This window comes from Limulus polyphemus, unplaced genomic scaffold (assembly GCF_000517525.1).
Source record: "Limulus polyphemus unplaced genomic scaffold, Limulus_polyphemus-2.1.2 Scaffold1093, whole genome shotgun sequence".
In the NCBI taxonomy this organism is placed as follows: Eukaryota; Metazoa; Arthropoda; class Merostomata; order Xiphosura; family Limulidae; genus Limulus; species Limulus polyphemus.
The window spans coordinates 51,784-73,942 of NW_013666703.1; the positions used below are offsets into that span (position 1 = coordinate 51,784).

The following is a 22,159-nucleotide window of genomic DNA, read 5'->3' on the forward strand; positions in this document are numbered from 1 at the left end:
GGAATGTTGTAGCAAAATAAAATATTTCACATCGTCACTTTGAATGTTGAACTAATTAACTGGAATCATTGAAGGACAGCGTGTATACTGGTGTTTCGTCTTATTTCAAGAGTTTTGAGTTCGGGATGTTATTTCATTTCCTCACTTTTGCCTTCTAAAACTAGCCAATTAAGGAGTAAAGCTACAAAATACACGTTGTGTTAGTTTGTTTCTAAAATAATGAATATATAATACTCTAAGTCACCTAAATGTGAAATTATGCTAGTACGCGACCCGTGTACGGAAATGTAATGTGCTAAACAGACCCATAAATCAAAGAATGCACTTTGCCAGGAAGTTAGGATTATGCTAGCATATAGTCTGTGTACTGGGATACAATCTACTATGTGACTTACACTGTCAAGAAAATTGTAAGAAGAGTCCTTATCATATAGAATAATTATAGCTACATAGCAATCGTGATGGGGAATACAGCATTTGTAAGCTGATTATCTTATCACACTACTTTCTAAAGCAGCTGCACAAACACGATGAGTGATACAGTCTGCTTATGCTGAATATATTATTACATCAGTTCCTAAGGTGTCTACACAAATATCATGCCGAAGAATACAGCCTCCTTATGCTGAGTAGATTATTACACCAGTTCCTAAAGCGTCTACGCAAACATCATGACGAGAAATACAGCCTTCTTACGCTGAGTATGTCATTACGCCAGTTCCTAAAGTGTTCATGTAAACATCATGACGAGAAATACAGCCTTCTTATGCTGAATATATACACCAGTTCCTAAAGCAAGTATAACAATTTAGAGAAACATAATATTTCATATATAAAGGTAATAAATCATGACAGTTATATGAGATAAAATGTATGTTACAGTTTTTTTTAGTTAATAAACATCTTCCAATACATAAGTATAGCTTAAGAACAGCGAGCGATTTGACTCTATGTCTATAATATAAACAAAGGATAATATTTCATGCCTCTTCAATAGGCTTCATTTTATGAACTAAACTCTTAACACGCTATATATGTCTTGCTTTTCTCGCTCAGAGCTTAACGGTTATAAGAAACTCAAGTATCTAGCCTGTTTAAAGACTTTCTTTTCCAATTCTATTATCGCTGGGTTTACTTTTCGAGTTAACTGATGTGTCAGTTGAAATGCACTCCTCTAGGGCGCGTGCCAAAAGAACTTATTGCGGCATAAAAAAACAAAACACAAACTTCAGCTTCAAACTTTGTTCTGCTTGTTTGAGGGAAAATAACCTTTCATATTATAGTCTAGAGCTAGAAAATTGTTTAAAAAACTGCTTGGTCTTAAAATAAAAATGTATATTGTTTTTACGGTTTTGTTTTATTTAATAACATCGTTAATTTCATTTTTACGAACTTTGGATCCCAACTCATTACTTGTCACCTTTAACTAGAAAGTATTTCCTTTACTTAAATGACGAATGGAGTTCAGTTTTGATTATAAGATACATAACTGCGAGCGTAATAACAGAAGGAAATAAAAGTTTTCAGACGGTTTGATTGGATAATGAAAAAAATCTTTATTACAAATGTACGACGTTTCGACAAGATTTTGTCATCCTGAGGTAACAAGGAGTTCACTTCTATAACTTTTAAAGTAAGTGCGCAGCTTAACGTAGATCTATATATTGTGACTCTCCACATGAAAAACTTAAGCTAAAAGTCTACTAATTCGTGTAATGAATTGAAAGTATTATCAGTCTTAACGTTATAACCTAATGTAATTTCTTTCAATAGATAACCTTCGTGCTCTTTAACAGTCTTAAATTTAGAAAACTACAGGGAAAGTAACACAACACAGTGACTCTAAGCGTAAGGAGAGGAAGAGACCAAAGTAGACATCTTTTTCTAAGTCACAGTTTTTCACTTCATTTTTCTTTATGATCAGGATTTTGTTGTACTTTTAAAATTTCTGGAATTAGATTATTAAATCGTACTTTGATTTCAAACTCTAGAATGTCAATAAACGAAACCGAACCCTTACAAGTTACAGTGATTAACCACTGAAGTTTTAGAAAGTTAGAGCTACAGTGACTAATCACTGAAGTGTTGGAAAGTGAAAGTTACAGTGATTATCCACTGAATTGTTGGAAAGTGAAAGTTACAGTGATTATCCACTGAAATTTACAATGTGAGAGCTACAGTGATTAACCACTGAAGTGTTGGAAAGTGAGAGCTACAGTGATTAACCACTGAAGTGTTGGAAAGTGAGAGCTACAGTGATTAACCACTGTAGTATTGAAAAGTGAAAGTTACAGCGATTATCCACTGAAATTTACAATGTGAGAGTTACAGTGATTATCCACTGAAATGTACAATATGAGAACTACATTGTTAACCACTGAATTGTTGAAAAGTGAGAGCTACAGTGACTAACCACTGAAGTGTTCAAGAGGGAACTACAGTGGTCAAAACGAAACTGTTCAGTGATTAATTGTCAGGTGAGGTGGCGGGTTCAAATATTTTTTTATATATAAAAATCATTAAATTATAAGCTTGCGAGATACCAGTAAAACTTATAAGATGCAAACACCTTCACCGCTCATTATCTTGTAACTTTCAACGTTTGTAATTTTTAATGCATAACAGCGTTTTAGATAATATCTTTCCAAATGAGCACTCTTTCTTGCATATCACGTATAGTAAACTAGACAGCAGATCTCCAAAAACTTTAATGATCAAAGAATATGTAAAGGAAAAGAAGCATTGTTTATGTGAGATCTACACTGTCTTCACGAACTACGTTAAAAAAAATACAGTTCTTGATTTTATAGGGGGAGCTAGTGTTATTTGTAAAGGCCCAATAAGAAAGGGTCGTGTTAGTTTCTGAGAACAAAAAATAAGAAGATAGAAATAGCACATCATCAATTTGTTGTTGGAGATTGGATATACAGTATACCACGTGACTTTGACTTTGGCCTTACAGTCTTGAAACAGTGCAGTAATGAAAGCTAAGAAGTATCCGTGAATTTTGTTAAGTAAAAAAATATTCTTGGAGTAGTTATTTATCAAGAAGCTATGAAGGAAGGAAAAATACATAGTAACCAAAATCAAAAGCTATTTCGAGGTTAAGAAGAAAAATATAGTTGTGAATAATAAGATGGTCGCTACATGCTACTTCTCGTTAACTGACATTTGTTTTGAAAATATTACAACACCAGCAAAGTATATCGTTTCCTAGAGCAATTAAAAACTTCAGGTTTTGGAAAAAACAACATTGTGTTATTAAGTATTTGAGTAATTCTAGGAAGAATTGTTTAAATTGCTCTTTTTCTTTTCAATGCACATTTCCAAAAATATGTGGACTGAAGACATAGCTTACTTTAACCGATTGAGTAAGTGTTGTTCAATGTACAACTTCAAAAATATGTGGACTGAAGACATAACCAAAGTTCTTTGATTGAGTAAGTGTTGTTCAATGTACAACTTCAAAACTATTGTTTACTGAAGACATAGGAAGTTCATCGATTGAGTAAGTGTTGTTTTATGTACAACTTCCAAAATATGTGGACTGAAGACATAGTTAAGTGCTTCGATTGAGTAAGTGTTGTTCAACGTACAACTTCCAAAATATATGGCCTGAAGACATAGCCAAGTTCTCCGATTGAGTTAGTGTTGTTCAACGTACAACTTCAAAAATATGTGGACTGAAGACATAACCAAGTTCTCGATTGAGTAAGTGTTGTTCAACGTACAACTTCAAAAATATGTGGACTGAAAACATATCCAAGTTCTCCGATTAAGTAAGTGATGTTCAACGTACAACTTCAAAAATATATGGACTGAAGACATAGCCAATTTCTTCGATTGGGTGAATATTGTTCAATGTACAACTTCAAAAATATGTAGACTGAAGACATAGCCAAGTTCTCCGATTGGGTAAATATTGTTCATGGTACAATGTTCAAAAATGTTACACTAAAATATTTGTTTTTATGAATTATGGATTCACTAACCTCCAACCGTTTGTAAGTAAACATGTTAAATAATGGTCTAAAGATACAGCTTTTGAGTGGATTGTTTATTTTTATTTAACTTTTTTTACAGCGTTTTGACCACTCGTGTGGCCATCATCAGGTAATTGTCTTTATTTTGTGAAATATTGCGCGAGAATGTTGTTCCGATTTAGAAAACATACAGAGCGACACCTGTGTTTGATTTAAACTAGATTTTAATTCACGAATAATTAATTATTCTTTTATGTTTCTTCTGTTAATGTTGTTCTTATTGCATAACATCTTAAAGTTGTTAATGCTAATTGCATATTGATTTGTTGTGTTGTGTTCCCCAGCTTGTAATTTGGTATGTGAGATGTATAGTTTCTGCCTCTTAGTTTAGCATGGCTGTGCTTAATTACTAAATCAAGAAATGATTATATGACTATGTTATCCACATTAAAATTATGTTTTTGGTAGTGGGATATTTAGTTAAAACATTTACAATGAAATCAGCATGATTAAGTTTCTTAGCCCTTGTTCAATGATAACTTTCAAACTGTTTCCCGAATAAAAGTTATGGTACAAATGTTGGTATTCTTCAGAAAGTTGTGGAGGTGGTACAAATCATTGAACTGTAGCTCTAGAGCTTAGCTTTTTCAATTTTCAAGATAGTATTGTTATTTTCAATTTATATATTAATATATAACCAGATAAGCCAAGAATTAAAAAGTCTAAATGGATGTATATGTAGCAAAGACTGATTTCCTATCAATGAATTATTATCCAGATATTGCATGTTACTCCTCTGTACCATCATGGGTTGAGCAACTATCGACCAAGAGGTCTCATTAACTCCTTCAATAATAAGTAAGTGAAGTAAAATTATGTTTCCTGGAAAGGTGGCATTGAGTAATTGCATAGTCTTTCTTGTTCCTAGTATACATGCCCTAGGTCCGCTTGATGACCATTTCTTCACAATGCTGCTTATTCATAAAACATTGAAAACAAATTACATTTATAGGTAGGCAAAAAGCTATTTGTCTCTCTGAAGGCTTGTAAGCTTGCGGGCATATAGCACTAAAAATACCCGCGGTGGGCACAGTACAGATAGCCCATTGATTAACTTTGTCTTAAAAACAAACGATAAAAACACACTACTAGTTGTACTTGTATTTTTTCCGATTAAGCAAATTATAACCATAACAATGTATTTGCTTATTGCTGTACATTTTAATGTTGTGTTATCAGATTTGTATTCTTAGCCGTATTGAACACAGTTATCGAAGTCAAATAACAAAATCTGCTCAGCTTCTTTCTTTCTGATTGGTGGAACTGGCTTATGGGAGAGATCCAGAACACTACGTCACATTCTTCATGAGTAGCTGCTTAGCGCGTGCTATACTTCTTGAACGCTGCACTGAGATACGGTGCGGGATTCAACTTTATTTCCTGCATCAGTCGTTAAGCTGCAAATATTGGTATTATAGCTCTTTACGAGGTCCTGTTTTCTCGTAAAATAAGCGGGCAGGTATAAAGTTAGTCTACTCTCTGTCACAGTGAGTTTTTTGTTCGGACCCCAGAGCTTCAGAACTTCTCCACTGTGTACATACCCAGCTGAGAGTTACGAGCTTCTCATAGTTTTCTGTTAAAATGATCTTATGCCGCACGAGACACGAGCGTGAACGAATAGATCAAGTCTGATTATGAAAAGGTTCTAAGTTTTAACTTGCTAGAGTTCCCAGCATTGGTGTTGAAGAAAAGTTTGGATGAAAATGTTTTGTTGGTATTTTGCAAAGTAAGTTAACGTCAGTTGTTGAACGAAATGAATATCAATATCGGAAGGTATTTCTATTTTCTCTAAATTGTAAACTTTGTCACACATTGTGCTTTTATAATTCTCGAAGTTAAAAGCGAGTGGAAGTTTTAGAAATAGAAAAAAGGATTCTTGAGAAAAAAATAAACTCATTTAATACAGTTTCGAAAAATATTAATCCTATGAATAAAATAATTATTTTATTTTAATAGGAAAAAAAACAACCAGTCGATTATGTAATCTGAGCTCCTTAAACAAGCGTCAAATATATTACATTAAGTGTTCTAAATCGTCTAGGAATTAAACATGGAGGAACTTAATGTATCCGGTTTCCCAAACATGACTGAGAAACAGTACTTGGAGTTGAGGATGGGGCCTCAGCAGATTTCTTCTGTCATCATTATTCCAATTACTGTCGTTTACGTCCTAATATTTGTGAGTGGAATTATTGGTAATATTGTGGTATGTCTCGCTATAACCAGGAACTCGCACTTTCAAACTCCAACTAACTATTACCTTCTCTCCCTTGCTATTTCAGATCTTCTCATTTTGATATTCGGTAAGTAAAACATCTTTCTGTTGTTTATACGTGTGACTAAACGTACGTATTTGTCTCATTAGAAGTACTAAACCGCTAAACTGTAAATACTGAATTAGTTGTGAATTCGTTAAAACTAGACAATAATCTTAGTCATTCAAAAGTATGTATAAATATCTAAAACAGCGAACGGTAAAAATATATGTTTATATATCAGTGAAGTTGTTTATATATTGTGTTATTTTGTATTCAGTATAATGTGGGCAAGTAATCAGTTTATTACTTAATCATTAAACCTTAAACTTATTTCTTAAGATACTGTTTATATATCAGTAAAGGTGTTTATATATTGTGTTATTTTGTATTAAGTATTATGTGAGCAAGTAATCAGTGTATTACTTAATCATTAAACCTTAAACTTATTTCTTAAGATACATACACATCTTTATGCATTATGCTCCTTAATATTATGGCACAGTCTTTGATATTTGAAGCAGGAGGAATCTGTTTCAAAAATGGTATGCTATGCAACCATGAATATAGCATGTATCTCTATATAGTAAAATACTGAAAAAAAAAGTTTTGTGTTGAAATACGTTTATTTGTTTGGAGATTTTTTTGTCTTTTATTTTGTTATTGGTTTTGAAGATGTTTTGTCTCTATTGTTTTTTATTGATTTTGATGCATGTTGATGCGTAGCTTTCTAGTTTTCGTTTTAGTTATAGAAATGTTTCTGGGTCGGGTAGAAAGCTGATTGTTTGGAATCCGAAAGACCCATGTTTCGGAAGCTAATACTTATGTAAATTTTTATGCATCTTATAACATACAGATGAGCCTCAGCATGAGCCACGATCGACGAGAATAACTATATTTCTGTTACCAATCTAGCTTAATAACGTGAGAAAACTAAGCGCGGGAAATTAATTTCTATTCATGTTTTATATATCTTACAAAACTTTAGTTCAATGTGACGCGATCACCTCTGTAATAACTGTTTCACGAACGTTCGGTTTGTAAGTCTAACAGTAAAATATGACCTCTCTCTGTCGCCTCCTTCACTGTCCAACACAGCTGTAACATCTCACGCTAGTGTACTTTTTCTATTAAGCAAGGAATATCATGCATAATTCAAACATATATTGCCAGCTGAATAGTCAGAGATATTGTAATTTCTCTGGTGGTTGGAGCCGTTTCGTATTCATTGTAGGGTGAACTGTGTACAACTACTACAAAATATAACATTTTACTTATTTTATCGCATTTATAAATAATAATTTTTATTTAACGTGTCCTTATATAATTTTCAACACTAATTTTTACATTCTTTGTCAGTGGAATATCTCATTAGTTGGTGAAATTTTGTAGTTATTTTTCTTTAAACTCCCATACGTGCAGAGAACTAACTTACGAGTACGTTGGTATTTTCCTTTAAATTTCAGGTTTCTGCTGTTTTGGCAATTGATGTTATTAACCTTTTTGAAAGCAGAAAAAAATACCGTTTCTCAGATTTGTTGATAAAAAATAAGGAAAGTAACTATAATGTTGAAAAATTATAGATTTTGGTTTATCTAATTCATTTTAAATGGATATATTATTGCTTAGTAGACATTGAAAATATATTTTTATCTCAGAGCAAGCTTTTGAATTGTGCTAGTTCTGTAAAAATTGTTTGAATAAAGCCACACAATTGGCTGTCTGTGCTCTGCCCACCACGGACATCGAAACCAGGTTTCTCGCGTTGTAAATCCGCAGACATACTTCTGTGCCACTGGGGGGAGGCGTATAAAATTGTAAAACAAGATTATTAATTTCTGTTTACAATGTTTTTTTATTTTTCTCATATAAATAAAATATGAATTAAATAAAAGAAAAAATAACATATTTTCACCGCTATTAAGAACAGTTCCATAGGAAAACTCTTTCTATGAATCCAAAATTACAGTTAGCTAACAACATAAGAAGTAAACGAAGACAAAAAAGAAAATAAGAATTTACCAAATAATGGTCACAGATCAAGTAATTATGTCTGTCTACCTTCTAGTTTTTATAGCATCTATAATATACCTTGTTGTGTTTGCATTCTCAGTTGTTAATGTATCCATTATTATAATTATCTATATAAGCTGGTTCATTGTATTGTCCATAACGAATTTTGTGGGATAATGAATGGTTATACCTTGTACTCAGTATAGAATAAATTCAGTACAACACTATTAACACACATTCTGTGAGATAATGAATGGTTATTCCTTGTACTCAGTATAGAGTAAATTCAGTATAACACCATTAACAAATTCTGTGGAATAATGAATGGTTATTCATTGTTCTCAGTATAGAATAAATTCAGTACAACACCATTAACAAATTCAGTGGAATAATGAATAGTTATTCATAGTTCGCAGTATAGAATAAATTCAGTACAACACCATTAACGCATTCTGTGGGATAATGAATGGTTATTCATTGTTCTCAGTATAGAATAAATTCAGTACAACACCATTAACACATTCTGTGGGATAATGAATGGTTATTCATTGTTCTCAGTATAGAATAAATTCAGTACAACACCATTAACACATTCTGTGGGATAATGAATGGTTATTCATTGTTCGTAGTATACAGTGAATTCAGTACAACACCATTTACACATTCTGTGGAACAAGGAGTCGCTACTCATTATTCTCCATATAGAGTGAATTCAGTCTAACGTCAGTAACAAATTTTGTAGGCTAGTGAAGTGTCACTTATTATTCTCAATATAGAATAAACTCGATGATACATCAGTAACGAAATGTTTGGAATAATGAGTGAGTATCAGTGTAGAATGAGCTTATTTCTTGTAATGATCAAGTCTAAAAATAGAAATAAAATCTATTAGGATTATAGAAATATCAAAATATATTGAAAAAACCTGCTAAAATACAAAAATTATACTGCCCAATATTTGAGCAACTACCAGTCAATCTTGACAATGCAACTAATTTTAACAAGAACATTTTCATGAAGGATTTTGTTTGTTTGTAATGTAAGCACAAAGCTACACAATGGGCTATCTGTGCTCCGCCCACCACGGGTATTGAAATCTGGTTTCATTCATGAAGGAAGTTAAGTGTATTGTTAGAAAGATGTAAACAGTTAATGTTTTATGTCTTAAAGCGACATCTTGTCCTTGTTGTCCGTACACGTTTCTGACATCCATACAATGACTATGTTTTATTACAAATGGAGTTAATACTAGTTATCAGTATTGATAAGCTTTGGAAAACCACGATCAACGGTCGTTGTAATGCCGGTTAGTTTTATATTCGTACTTATACCGTGTACGTTTGAAATAAAGTTATGTAAAGTATCATAATTTCATTTTTCGGTTTTAGAACTTTTGATAAGCATTTATATGAGCAAAACAGCTAGTACCCTGTTGTAAATAAGAAGTGAAAGTCTGAAATATTGCTTCTTTTACACTAACGAAAACATCAACATCTTTACATCTAGTCTTGGCCTGGCTTGGTGCAACTTCACTCGTAATCTGTGGGGTCGCCGGTTCGAATCCCGTCACCGAACAAACGCGCCCTTTCATCCGTGGGGGCATCATAATATGACTTTAAGTCCCACTATTCGTTGGTAGAGAGTAACCCAAGAGTTGGCGGTGGAAGGTTTTGACCTTCCCTTGGGTCTACTATGACTTCAGGGTTAGGGATATCTAGCGCAGATAGCCCTCGAATAGCTTTGCGCGAAATTCAACACTACTGTTGTTGAAGGTCTGTTTATAGCTCCAAAAGAAAGGTTGAAGTTATGCGAGTTTCTATCTCATAAACAAAGAGGGACTTTTAGCTGTGATCTCGACCTCTGAAGAACATTTTCTCACGGTAATAAATCCCAATAACCAATGGTAGGTGGTGATCAATTGGCTTGCTGACACACCACATAATTTGTTGTTAAACGGCACTCGCATAGTTTGTTGTGATGTATTTGGATCTGAGCAATGTACATTCATGTGACTGACCCACATTGTTACTTTCAGCTAAAAGACGCCCTGAAAGACGTTGATAAATCTCAAGTGTTTAACTAGAAACCATACGCCACTTTGCTGCAAGTATACTAAGTGTTCAACAATATTTGGCTGAAACTCGTCCCACTCTACTTGACTAGAAGACATGCCATAGATTATTTCTAATTTTGACAAGGAACTTTTTTTTTATTTTCTATGTGACTCATCTTGAATTTCTGTGGTGAAGAACTTTTGCTATTGACTAAGATGAATCAACAGCAAAAGTTCTTCACCACAGAAATTCAAGATGAGTCACATAGAAAATCAAGATGGATTTTCTATGTGACTCATCTTGAATTTCTGTGGTGAAGAACTTTTGCTGTTGATTCATCTTGATTTACTATGTGACTCATCTTGAGTTTCTACGTGATTCATTTTGAATTTCTATGGCGAAGAACCTTTTTTGGTTCTAGATGTTTTATGTGATTCATCTTGAACTTCTTTGCACTAACCTTTTATGATGCTGTGATGGGTTTTTCAGTCGATGTATGTTGTGTGTACGATAGGTGGCGTTCAGTGATGATGGAATATTTTGCACTGCTGTAATATTTGGGTTATCCAGTCAAAAAAATCCATAACATGTGACTCAAAGAACCTGATGTTGACATACTGTCATAATGTTACGCAAGCTTGAAGATCATGGGCACTTATTGTTCATTACGTGATGAGTTTTGTTTTTAAGGATAAGATACTCTAAGATTAAACTTGAAAATATTTTTTATTTCATTGAATAGCTTTTCGGAAACAGAGAAATGCACAGAGCTGTTGAATTAAGACATATATCGTTTCAGGTCTTAGGCTGAATTTCTGTTGAACGCTGTTCGGATGAAATATGTGCTGTCTTTATATTAGTTAGAAAATGTTTAATTTGTTGAATTTCTTGTTGTTTGTTTGCCACTGAGAATGATTTTGTCACTGTGTATACCATTGTTCACAACCAACTGTACTTTTAATTTGTTCGCTTGTTGTTATTAAGCATAAAACTACCCAATGTGCTATTTGTGTTGTGCCCATCACGGGTTTGAACCCCAATTTTTAGGGTTATCAGCCTTCTGACTTACTTTTGAGCCATTGTAGGGGCTGTTCTCTTGAGAGTTGATTGGCTATTTAATTTCGAGTAAATATTATCTGAAGCAGTTTGTGAAAGAAAATGACTGACAGTTGTTGCCAACGTAAAGTAACTATATTTATAGTTAAAATAACTTGTAAACAAATAAAACTAACACGTTTATTGAGGTTTACACGAACACTTAAGAGGTTTTCTTGTTCTCTTGGGAAAAAAGTTTGAGATGAATTTGGTATAACTTGTCTTCAAACAAATTAAAAATTATCCAAGAAGAGGATATGCAAAATAGGAGAATAACTACCTCTATAAACATGCATTTAAAATTCACAGAGTACTCGAGGCTAAAATAACCGATTTATAAATAGTTTAGTGCTATCAGAAGGGCTTCTTTGTTTTTCGAATATTCATGCAGAGCTACTCAAGAGCTGTCTGCTTTAGCTGTCCCCTGTTTTGAACTATAGACTAGAGGAAAGGCAGCTAGTCAACGGCACCCACAGCCAACTCTTGGAATACTCTTGTCTGACGAATAGTGGGATTTGACCGTCACTATTATAACACACCCACGACCCCAAAATGAGGAGCGCATTTTTTTTGGGGGGGGGGTAATATAACACGAACGATGAACCCACAGGTTCATAAAAAAATGGAGCATGCACCAAATATGTCATAAACATATTAATATTTTTAAAATGTAGTACTGTTATTTGTTTTAACGCAACCTTGCGGGGGCATTAAAACCCTTTTATGTGATACACATGTAAGTGCAATAAAGAATAGAGTTTTAACAAAGGATAAACTCCCAGCTATTACAACGTTCTATACTAGTTAAATGCGAGAGAACTAACATGAAGTTATAAGTTGTATTGTAAAGTACTAGTTGTTTGTTTTTGAATCAAAATCCGTTTTTGCTTCTAATAAATATCAAATGATTTAAGATAAAAAAAGAGATTCAGTTTACATATTTAGTGCTATTGTCAACTGTATTTTACCTAATAATACGTGAGAGCTGGTTTTAGGATTTCTCACAGTAATGTTGACTGCTATCCATTGAACAATTTATTGTAAATGGACCAAGAATTCAAAAATAAAAGTGATAATAAAGAGGAATTACATTATTAATATTCGGTTGTTGATCATCATATAATTTTGAGTTTGAATGTTCTAAATTATTTGGAACCCAATGACCAGATTCATATAACAAAATATATCTTTATACGTTCTGTGAACTATTGTTATGTAACCATCACCTACTTGGATCCGAATACGTTATGATAGTGAAAATGTTACTGAATGTCGAAGTTTTTTAAGGACAATTAGAGAATGATTGTCAAACGGAACCTTGGAAATAAAACCGACAGTTTGAGAGCATACTAATAGGCCTTTTGTTAACCATGCAGTTAAAGACTTTGGAATGATTAGAAGGCTGAGTAATAACCTTTTTATATTAGAAGTAACAACTAAGAGGCTATATACGTTTCTTCCGACAAAAAGAAAGAAAAAAAGAGGGAACAAACAGCAAAGTTCTGCTGTTTCTTCAGTTTTTTCCCTCCGGATATCCGATTTAGGAATAAATCATGTGGAAATAAACTTAATCAGAACTGTCAAGAATTTGATTACGTTTAAAATGGAGTCATGTGTTATGTGACGATGGATTATATGTGCTGTGTCTGTAGTTTAACTAATGACACTTTTTGCACCTCTCAAGGGAAGGATATATATTGAAAAGAATAGAGGAAAAACAAAATGTAAACGAAATGCTTAGTTAAACTAATCCAATTGTGCATGATGAACAAGAACATGCCAATAAATGTTACTTTTATGAGTTACATAAGCTAATAAAACATTTTATTAGGCAGATTTTTTGAGTTGGTCTCTTAACCAAATTTTCGTTGAACATATGTATTAAAACACATTTGGTTCACACATGCGAGTATAAGCTCCATTAAATAGTACACAGGTTAATAAAGCCCAGGATAATGTAATAAAACATCACTAAGGCTCCGCGATATACACGGTACTCGCATATTATGGTTGTCTTGAAGACACTGAATTGAGGCAATGTAACTAGATGACACTGAGAAAAGGTTGTCTTAAGACACTGAGCTGAGAAAATGTGACTAGATGGCACTGAGAAAAGGTTTTCTTGAAATCGTTGAACTGAGACAATGTGACTAGATGACACTAAGAAAAGGTGGTCTTGAAGACACTGAAACAATGCAACTAAATGGTAATGAATGAGACAATATAACACTGTAACATAAATTGTAATGAGATAATGCGAGTAAATATAACACAAAAGAAATGTGAGTAAATAACATTAAGATACTGAGAGAAAAATAATGCGAAAGAGCTAAAAGGGAGAACATGTTTGGTGGAACGGGGATTCGAATTGTTAGACTGTGACTAGGTGATAATTTTCTACAACTAACAATTTTAGACAGTGACTAGGTGATGATGATGTGCAACTAATACTGTTAGACTGTGACTATGTGATGATGATGTGAAACAAGAACTGTTAGACTGTGACTGGGTGATGTTAGACTGTGACTATGTGATGATGATGTGAAACAAGTACTGTTAGACTGTGATTAGGTGATGATGAAGTTTAACAGTATTAGTTGCACATCATTATCAACTGTTCCAAGTCTAACAGTATTAATTGCACATCATTATCAACTGTTCAAAGTCTAACAGTACCAGTTGCACATCATCATCACCTAGTCAGTCTAATAGTGTTAGTTGTACTTCATCGTCACCTAGTAACAGTCTAACATTACCTAGTCATCGTCTAATTGTATTAGTTGCACATCACTATCAACTGTTCAAAGACTAACAGTATTGGTTACAAATCATCATCAACTAGTCACACAGTCTAACAGTATTAGTGGCACATTATCATCACCTCGTCACAGTCTAGCATCACCAGGTCAGTCTTATAATATTAGTTGTTCATCACCGTCACCTAATCACAGTTTAACATCACCTAGTCATAGTCTAATAGTATTAGTTGCACATCACTATCAACTGTTCAAAGTCTAACAGTATTAGTTGTACATCATTATCATCTAGTCACAGTCTAAAATATTAATGGTACATCATCATCACATACTCATAGTCTATATTTGCATATCATCATCACCTAGTTAGTCTAATAGTATTAGTTGCACATCATCATCACCTAGTCACAGTCTAACAATATTAATTGCACATCATTATCAATTATTCACAGTCTAACATCATCTAGTCAGTCTAACAGTATTAGTTGCACGTTATCAATACCTAGTCACACTCTAAAAGTATTAGTTGCACATTGCACATCATCATCAACTAGTCACAGTCTAACATCACCTAGTCACGTAGTAATGTTAGACTGTGACTAGGTAATGTTAGACTGTGCCTAGTTGACGATGATGTCCAACTACTAATTTTAGACTGTGACTAGGTAATGTTAGACTGTGACTAGTTGACGATGATGTCCAACTACTAATTTTAAACTGTGACTAGGTAATGTTAGACTGTGACTAGTTGACGATGATGTCCAACTACTAATTTTAAACTGTGACTAGGTAATGTTAGACTGTGACTAGTTGATGATGATGTCCAACTACTAATTTTAGACTGTGACTAGTTGATCATGATGTGCAATTAGTACTGTTAGACTGTGACTAGGTGATGAAGATGTGCAACTAGCACTGCTAGGCTGTGACTAGATAATAATTTTGTACAACTAATACTCTTAGATTGTGACTAGGTGATGCTAGACCGTGACTAGGTAATGATGATGTGCAACTAATACTATTAGACTGTCTAGGTGATGATAATATGCAAGTAATATTGTAAGACTGTGAACAGATGATGATGATGTGCAACTTGTACTGTTAGACTATCACTAGGTGATGATAATGTGTGTCTACTACTGTTAGACTGTCACTAGGTGATGATAATGTGTATCTAGTACTGTTAGACTGTCACTAGGTGATGATAATGTGTATCTAGTACTGTTAGACTGTCACTAGGTGATGATAATGTGTATCTAGTATTGTTAGACTGTCACTTGGTGATGATAACGTGGGTCTAGTACTGTTAGACTGTCACTAGGTGATGATAACGTGTGTCTCGTACTGCTAGACTGTCACTAGGTGATGATAATGTGTGTCTAGTACTGTTAGACTGTTACTAGGTGATGATAATGTGTATCTAGTACTGTTAGACTGTCACTAGGTGATGATAATGTGTATCTAGTACTGTTAGACTGTTACTAGGTGATGATAATGTGTATCTAGTATTGTTAGACTGTCACTACGTGATGATAATGTGTGTCTAGTAATGTTAGACTGTCACTAGGTGATGATAACGTGTGTCTCGTACTACTAGACTGTCACTAGGTGATGGTAATGTGTATCTATGATGTTAGACTGTCACTAGGTGATGATAATGTGTATCTAGTACTGTTTGACTGTTACTAGGTGATGATAATGTGTATCTAGTACTGTTAGACTGTCATTACGTGATGATAATGTGTGTCTATGATGTTAGACTGTCACTAGGGGATGATAATGTGTATCTAGTACTGTTAGGGTGTCACTACGTGATGATAATGTGTGTCTAGTAATGTTAGACTGTCACTACGTGATGATAATGTGTGTCTAGTAATGTTAGACTGTCACTAAGTGATGATAATGTGCATCTATAATTTTTCTTTGTCACTAGGTGATGACAATGTGTATCTAGTACTGTTAGACTGTCACTAAGTGATGATAATGTGCATCTATACTATTAGATTGTCACTAGGTGATGATAATGCGTATCCATACTGTTAGACTGTCACTAGGTGATGATAATGTGTGTCTAGTACTGTTAGACTGTGATTAAATGATCGTTGTACTGAGATAAGATAAACTTAAAATAATAAAGTATTATTACCTTGATTATTATGTACAAATTATAAGGCACTAAGAAACAATGTACGTATTGTTACTTTAAAGGCCTGAAATGCCGTGACTTATTTAGTATTGAGATGCCGCGGCTTACATGTTACTAGAATACTACAGGGAGTTTTTCACTATGACACTTAAAATTGACTCCTTCTTAGAGAGTTATATTACATGACGTTTTGACGCGAAGCTTTCAAAGTATAAAAGCATGAAGTTTTAGAGTGTCGAAGAAAGGGGTGGTTTTATTATCGGTGAGAAAGGGAGAAGATGATTCCAGTATGGAAAAAAACAGGCTACTGTACGACCAACTACCAGCTGCACACCGTACCTAGTGACGACAATTAACAGTATGTCTCCTGAAATAACCCGAAACACAGTTAAAGTAAGAATATTTCTCACAACTGTAAATAAGATAATTTGTATGGATTGTGGTTTATAGTAGAGTCAAATGGATCATTCTGACAAGATTTTCACAGAGCACCTAGACAAAATGAAACCAACTCTCGAAAGCTAAATGAGCAATTCCTGGTATGTGACAAAGTGATGTATGTTGTCTCATTGACTGAAGCATGCGTTTTGTTGTGTGCAAAATGCTGGTCAATTTATTACTTCTTTGTCGGTGATGGGATATATAAACGTAGTTTTAAGAGATGTATTGTGATTAGAGGTTCCAGCTTTAATGGTAAGTTAAACATCCAGAGATTCGAAGATGACCTCTGCGTACTATCAGAATAACGTGGTGGCACCAAGTATTGTGATGAAATGCCATTTTTTTAAGGATTAGTTATGAATGAGACATGTCTCCATCAAGGTAAAGCATTCAGTCAGACGTCCAAGTCAGTTCATTTAAAAGGTGCAGGTAGAGAATTCGTGCTATATGCTTTGTTGACATCTATCTTGGACTTCTAATTAGGCTGTTCAAAGGGGTCTAGGATGTAGATGACGAATTTTGGAAAGCATGTAAAACAAGGATACGCTATTGACTTCAGTATATTGCAAAACATGGTACTGGAATATTAATATTCAAATGATGTCGAGATGCTGTGAGCTAAGCGATATATAAATAACGTTATTAAATTGAACTGAAACACGTTAAGCTAACTAACAGTCAGATGGTGTGACCAAAAGTTAATAAAATTCTGTATTAAACTAGATGGAATTGATATGATGTAACCTACTTGATAATAAGGTACTTATTTGTTTGTCTTAGCGCAAAGCCACATTGAGCTATATGCTATGTTCACTTCAGGAAATTGAACCCGAGTTTTAGCGTTGTAAGTAAACTTATCGCCGGTCAACCAAGGGAAATATTGAGGTACTTTTATATAGGATCTATTGAGATATGTTAAGCTACTTAAAGCTAACATACTGTGACAGGAATGATGCAAATATGGCTCTGACATACCCTAACTTGGATAGTAATTAGAAGTTAGAAGTTGTAACTTCATGGTATACTGTGATCCAAACAGGTTCCATATACTGTAGGTGACACGTTACCATTCTGTGACCTAGATGGTGCTGAGATACTAAAGATAAATAGTATATTAGACATTTAGGTTAAGATAGTATTGAATTACTATGATCAGATGGAACTGCAATATTGTGACCCAGAGAACACTAAAATAAATTAGCGCATTTGATACTATGGACTAGGTTGAAATTACATACTGCAACTAGATGATACTGAGATACTATAATCTAGAGGTTATAGACATAGTGTTGGTTAGGTAGTTCCGACACTATTACCTATACGGTATTTTGATACTTTAACAATATGGTAGTAATATACTATTATAAAGATGGTGCTAAGAGAAAATAACCTAAATGGCACTGAGATAATGTGATCAAGCTTTTACTGAGTTAATACTTAGCTGCTGACATGCTAAAATGCTGAATGCATTATAAACATGTGTTAGTTAGAGGCACTAAGTCGGTATATTGGTTTAATATTATGGGATATTCTGAGTAAAGAATTATTCAAGTTGTTGCTTCATTCTGTTAGTATTGGGGGTTGTGTACGTTTATGGAAAGTTGAAACTCTGTTTCTTTCTGATGTTGTTCTCAAGAGTAGTCAGTGATAATTTCTTAAATTACCTACATTCTATTTATACTCCTCTTCACAATAACTTGAAGATAAATCTATATTGAGGTTTAACCACACTTTATAAGCAAGATGTTCCATTCTGTCCTTGGAACTAGTTCTTCATCAGGCATAGACTAATGACCATGGTTAAACAATACCACCCGACAAGCAGTAACTGTTGTAAGAGGTTTTGTCAGTGGACACAGCGATGTCCACCTTACGTGACTTAAGGACTCGACAGGTTTGTGGACGATTAGGATTACTGTGATTTTACTTACTTTAGTCGTCATGTGATTTTACTTACTTTAGTCGTCATGTGATTTTACTTACTTTAGCCGTCATGTGGCATGTATTCGTCATGTATTCGTACATCTACATTATATTGTTACAGCCATATGATAATATATACAATAAGCATATTTCTCTGTGGCGCGACGGCTCGAGATTGCAACAAGTTCTGGCGCCACTGCATGAACATATGCAAATCGTCCTTGTAAAGTGAGATTAAGTCTCCGTGTATGTAAACCAACAGGCAAAGAAGGAGTCCCGCAACATGGTCTTATTCTACCTTAGCGTTTTGAGAAAGTTAAGATAAATACAAAAGGAACAATTCTGTTTGTTATTAAATACAAGGATATACAATAGGCTAACTGTGCTCTGCCCACTGCGGGTATCGAGATCCGATTTTTAGCGTTATAAGCCCTTAGCCACCGAGGGAGGGAAAAAGAAAATCATCAGCTGTACATCAATGATTCTGAAAAATATATTTTTTGTTTAGTTGTAGTATGATTATAAAATTTAAAATTTACTATAAGTCAGATGTTTTTTACAGAGCTAAATAATTTTATTTATTTTTACTGAAAATGTTAAGATAATAAAAGAAAATGTTTCCCGAATCACTAAAAATGATTAACGTGGTTACTGAAACAGAAATCAACTCAAGCAAAAGTTTTAATGAATGCAACACATTACGGTCAGAGGAATCAGGCACACAAAACGTTATGATGGGGTGGGAGAGCCAATACCCAATAATGCTTATAATGATACTGATATATCAATATATGTAATTGAATTTTCTCGGTTATATACAGCTACACAGGTGTAACAGCTGCAGGTTTTTGTACAAAGTGCCAGGCCATACAATCATACAGTAAAAGCAGGGATCATAATGTGATCCAAAATATCGTTCCGTTTATGTATCTATATGTATGTACGGTGTATGCAAAAGAGTGTGAAGAGACAAGTGGACAACTATCTTTTATATGTATCTATATGTATGTACGGTGTATCCAAAAGAGTGTGAAGAGACAAGTGGACAACTATCTTCTATATGTATCTATATGTATGTAGGGTGTATCCAAAAGAGTGTGAAGAGACAGGTGAACATCTATCCTGTATATGTATCTATATGTATGTACGGTGTATGCAAAAGAATGTGAAGAGGCAAGTGGACAGCTATCCTCTATATGTATGTTCGGTGTATGCAAAATAATGTGAAGAGACAAGTGGACAACTATCTTCTATATGTATGTACGGTGTATCCAAAAGAGTGTGAAGAGACAAGTGGACAACTATCCTGTATATGTATCTATATGTATGTACGGTGTATGCAAAATAATGTGAAGAGACAAGTGGACAACTATCTTCTATATGTATGTACGGTGTATCCAAAAGAGTGTGAAAAGACAAGTGGACAACTATTCTGTATATGTATCTATTTGTATGTACGGTGTATGCAAAATAATGTGAAGAGACAAGTGGACAACTATCCTTATTGACGATAAACAGCAAATTGATTCTATAAATAATCATAAGTAGCATCTAAATTGATCGACTGTACTTGTTCCACTCATCTGATTGATTGATTGTTTTTTTAATCAAGCATAAAGCTACACAATGGGTTACCTGTGCTATGCTCACTATGGGTGTCGAAACCCGGTTTCTAGCGTTGTTAGTCCGCAGACATACCGCTGTGTCACTGGGGGGGGGGCTTTCCGACTCAACCAACAGCACCATCAGGTCACTGAGAAACTGTTCTGCCACGGTGCTACACAGTTGTCTCTGGACAAGCTTCAATACAGAGAAGAAGCTCCCACAAGAACAAGGTATAAAGAAAGCTCGAGACTAGATACGTCTCTGTTTGATCCTTCTTCATCAGAAGGTAGGTGAGTGTGAGAGGCTAGACGATTTCTGCAACTAATCGAACAAAGAGAAACCAGAAGATCTCAGCTGATTGTTTTGTTGCGTTAGGAGACACTAAACAATCAATGGAGGTTCAGGCAGCACCACGTTTTCAGAAAATCGAATTCTTGACATTCAAATCCAATACTCCATAAAATAATTTGAGTCGGTGACGATATTTGTTGTTCTTTCAGCTGTTGCGAAATGTTAGTCAAAAGTTTTTCATTTCTTTCAAGTTCTGAAACTGAAATTTAAACTTGAGATATTGCTATTGCAATGTTCAAACCTTCACCGTACAAATATTTGAAGCCATGTGACATGATTTCAAAAATTCACCTACAAGCGACCAGGCAGAGACAGAACTCAAAGTCTGAAGCTTTCAAAAAGGACGAAGTTCCACCAGCAGTTTCACAGTCAAAATTACTATCGCGCTCAACAGATTAATGTAGACTTCACAAGAGTAATATGTTGAGAAGTTCTGTATAACTTTCTGGTCGGTCTGACTATCGTGTTAGGTTCTATGACCGCAGAGTGTCAGTTTTTTGTTTTTCTTTTTAGGATGAAGTTGTTATTGAATATTCTTGAAGAGATCGTGTTGCTTTTGCTCCCTTCTATAAATATAAACAGTTTCTGAATTACATAACACGCAACAATTAATCGCGTCATAAACATAAAAAGTTACGACAGATGGCGCGTTATATCAATTAAAAACTATATCTATACATATGATGAATTATATAGAAAATGCTTTAGATTGTTGAGTTTGACACAACTACCATATTCATATTATTTCTCTCATGACGAAGAGCTCATATATGAGCTTGAAAGCTGCTTGCGTTCTATAAATATATTGCGGAGTTAGTTCCCAAGTATATTTTGTTTACCAACAATTGAGGAATGACTCTTAATACTTAAAACCAGCTTAAAGGGGATAGAAAAAATTACAAATAAAACCATGTTTCGTTATCATGGCATCATCATATGATTGATAAGTAACATTTCGGTAACATATGATGTATAGTACGTTATGTAGATCTGAGGCTAATATATATTCGTTGACTTTGTTTAATTTGCCTTTAAATAAAATGCAAATGAGTAAGATCTGTACCAAAATGACTTCAGAGTGACAGCTGATGGCTTAATTTGGCAATATATAACATAAATGTATAATCGTAAGCCTACCTTTGAGATTTAATGGAAGCACTTATACGTAAGAACATAATAAGTGTACAAGTTTGCTGTGATCCTGGTCAGTATGTCAGTGTATCTCTATATTAATAGGTATTTTTATTTATAAACCACTGATTGTGCTGATCCTGGTCAGTATGTCAGTGTATCTCGATATTTATAGGTATCTTTATTTATAAACTACTGATTGTTCTGATCCTTGTCAGTATGTCATTGTATCTCGATATTTATAGGTATCTTTTATTTATAAGCCACTGATTGTTCTGATCCTTATCAGTATGTCAGTGTATCTCTATATTAATAAGTATATTTTATTTATAAACCACTGATTGTT

At 34.0% G+C, this 22,159-nt stretch overlaps 1 protein-coding gene across 3 annotated transcripts in view; it reads left to right on the forward strand.

Annotated features, from left to right (window-relative positions):
• Positions 1–5,393: 5,393 nt before the first annotated feature.
• LOC106462099 (pyrokinin-1 receptor-like) overlaps positions 5,394–22,159 on the forward strand; it is a 75,806-nt gene continuing 59,040 nt past the window's right edge. For 2 of the 3 annotated variants that reach the window (XM_013921983.2, XM_022389238.1), the window contains exon 1: positions 5,394–6,346. In XM_013921983.2, coding sequence (XP_013777437.1) covers positions 6,094–6,346 — 253 coding nt within the window. In that variant the 5' untranslated portion in view covers positions 5,394–6,093. The remainder of the gene's footprint in view (positions 6,347–22,159) is intronic. The other variant, XM_022389237.1, reaches the window with a different exon arrangement.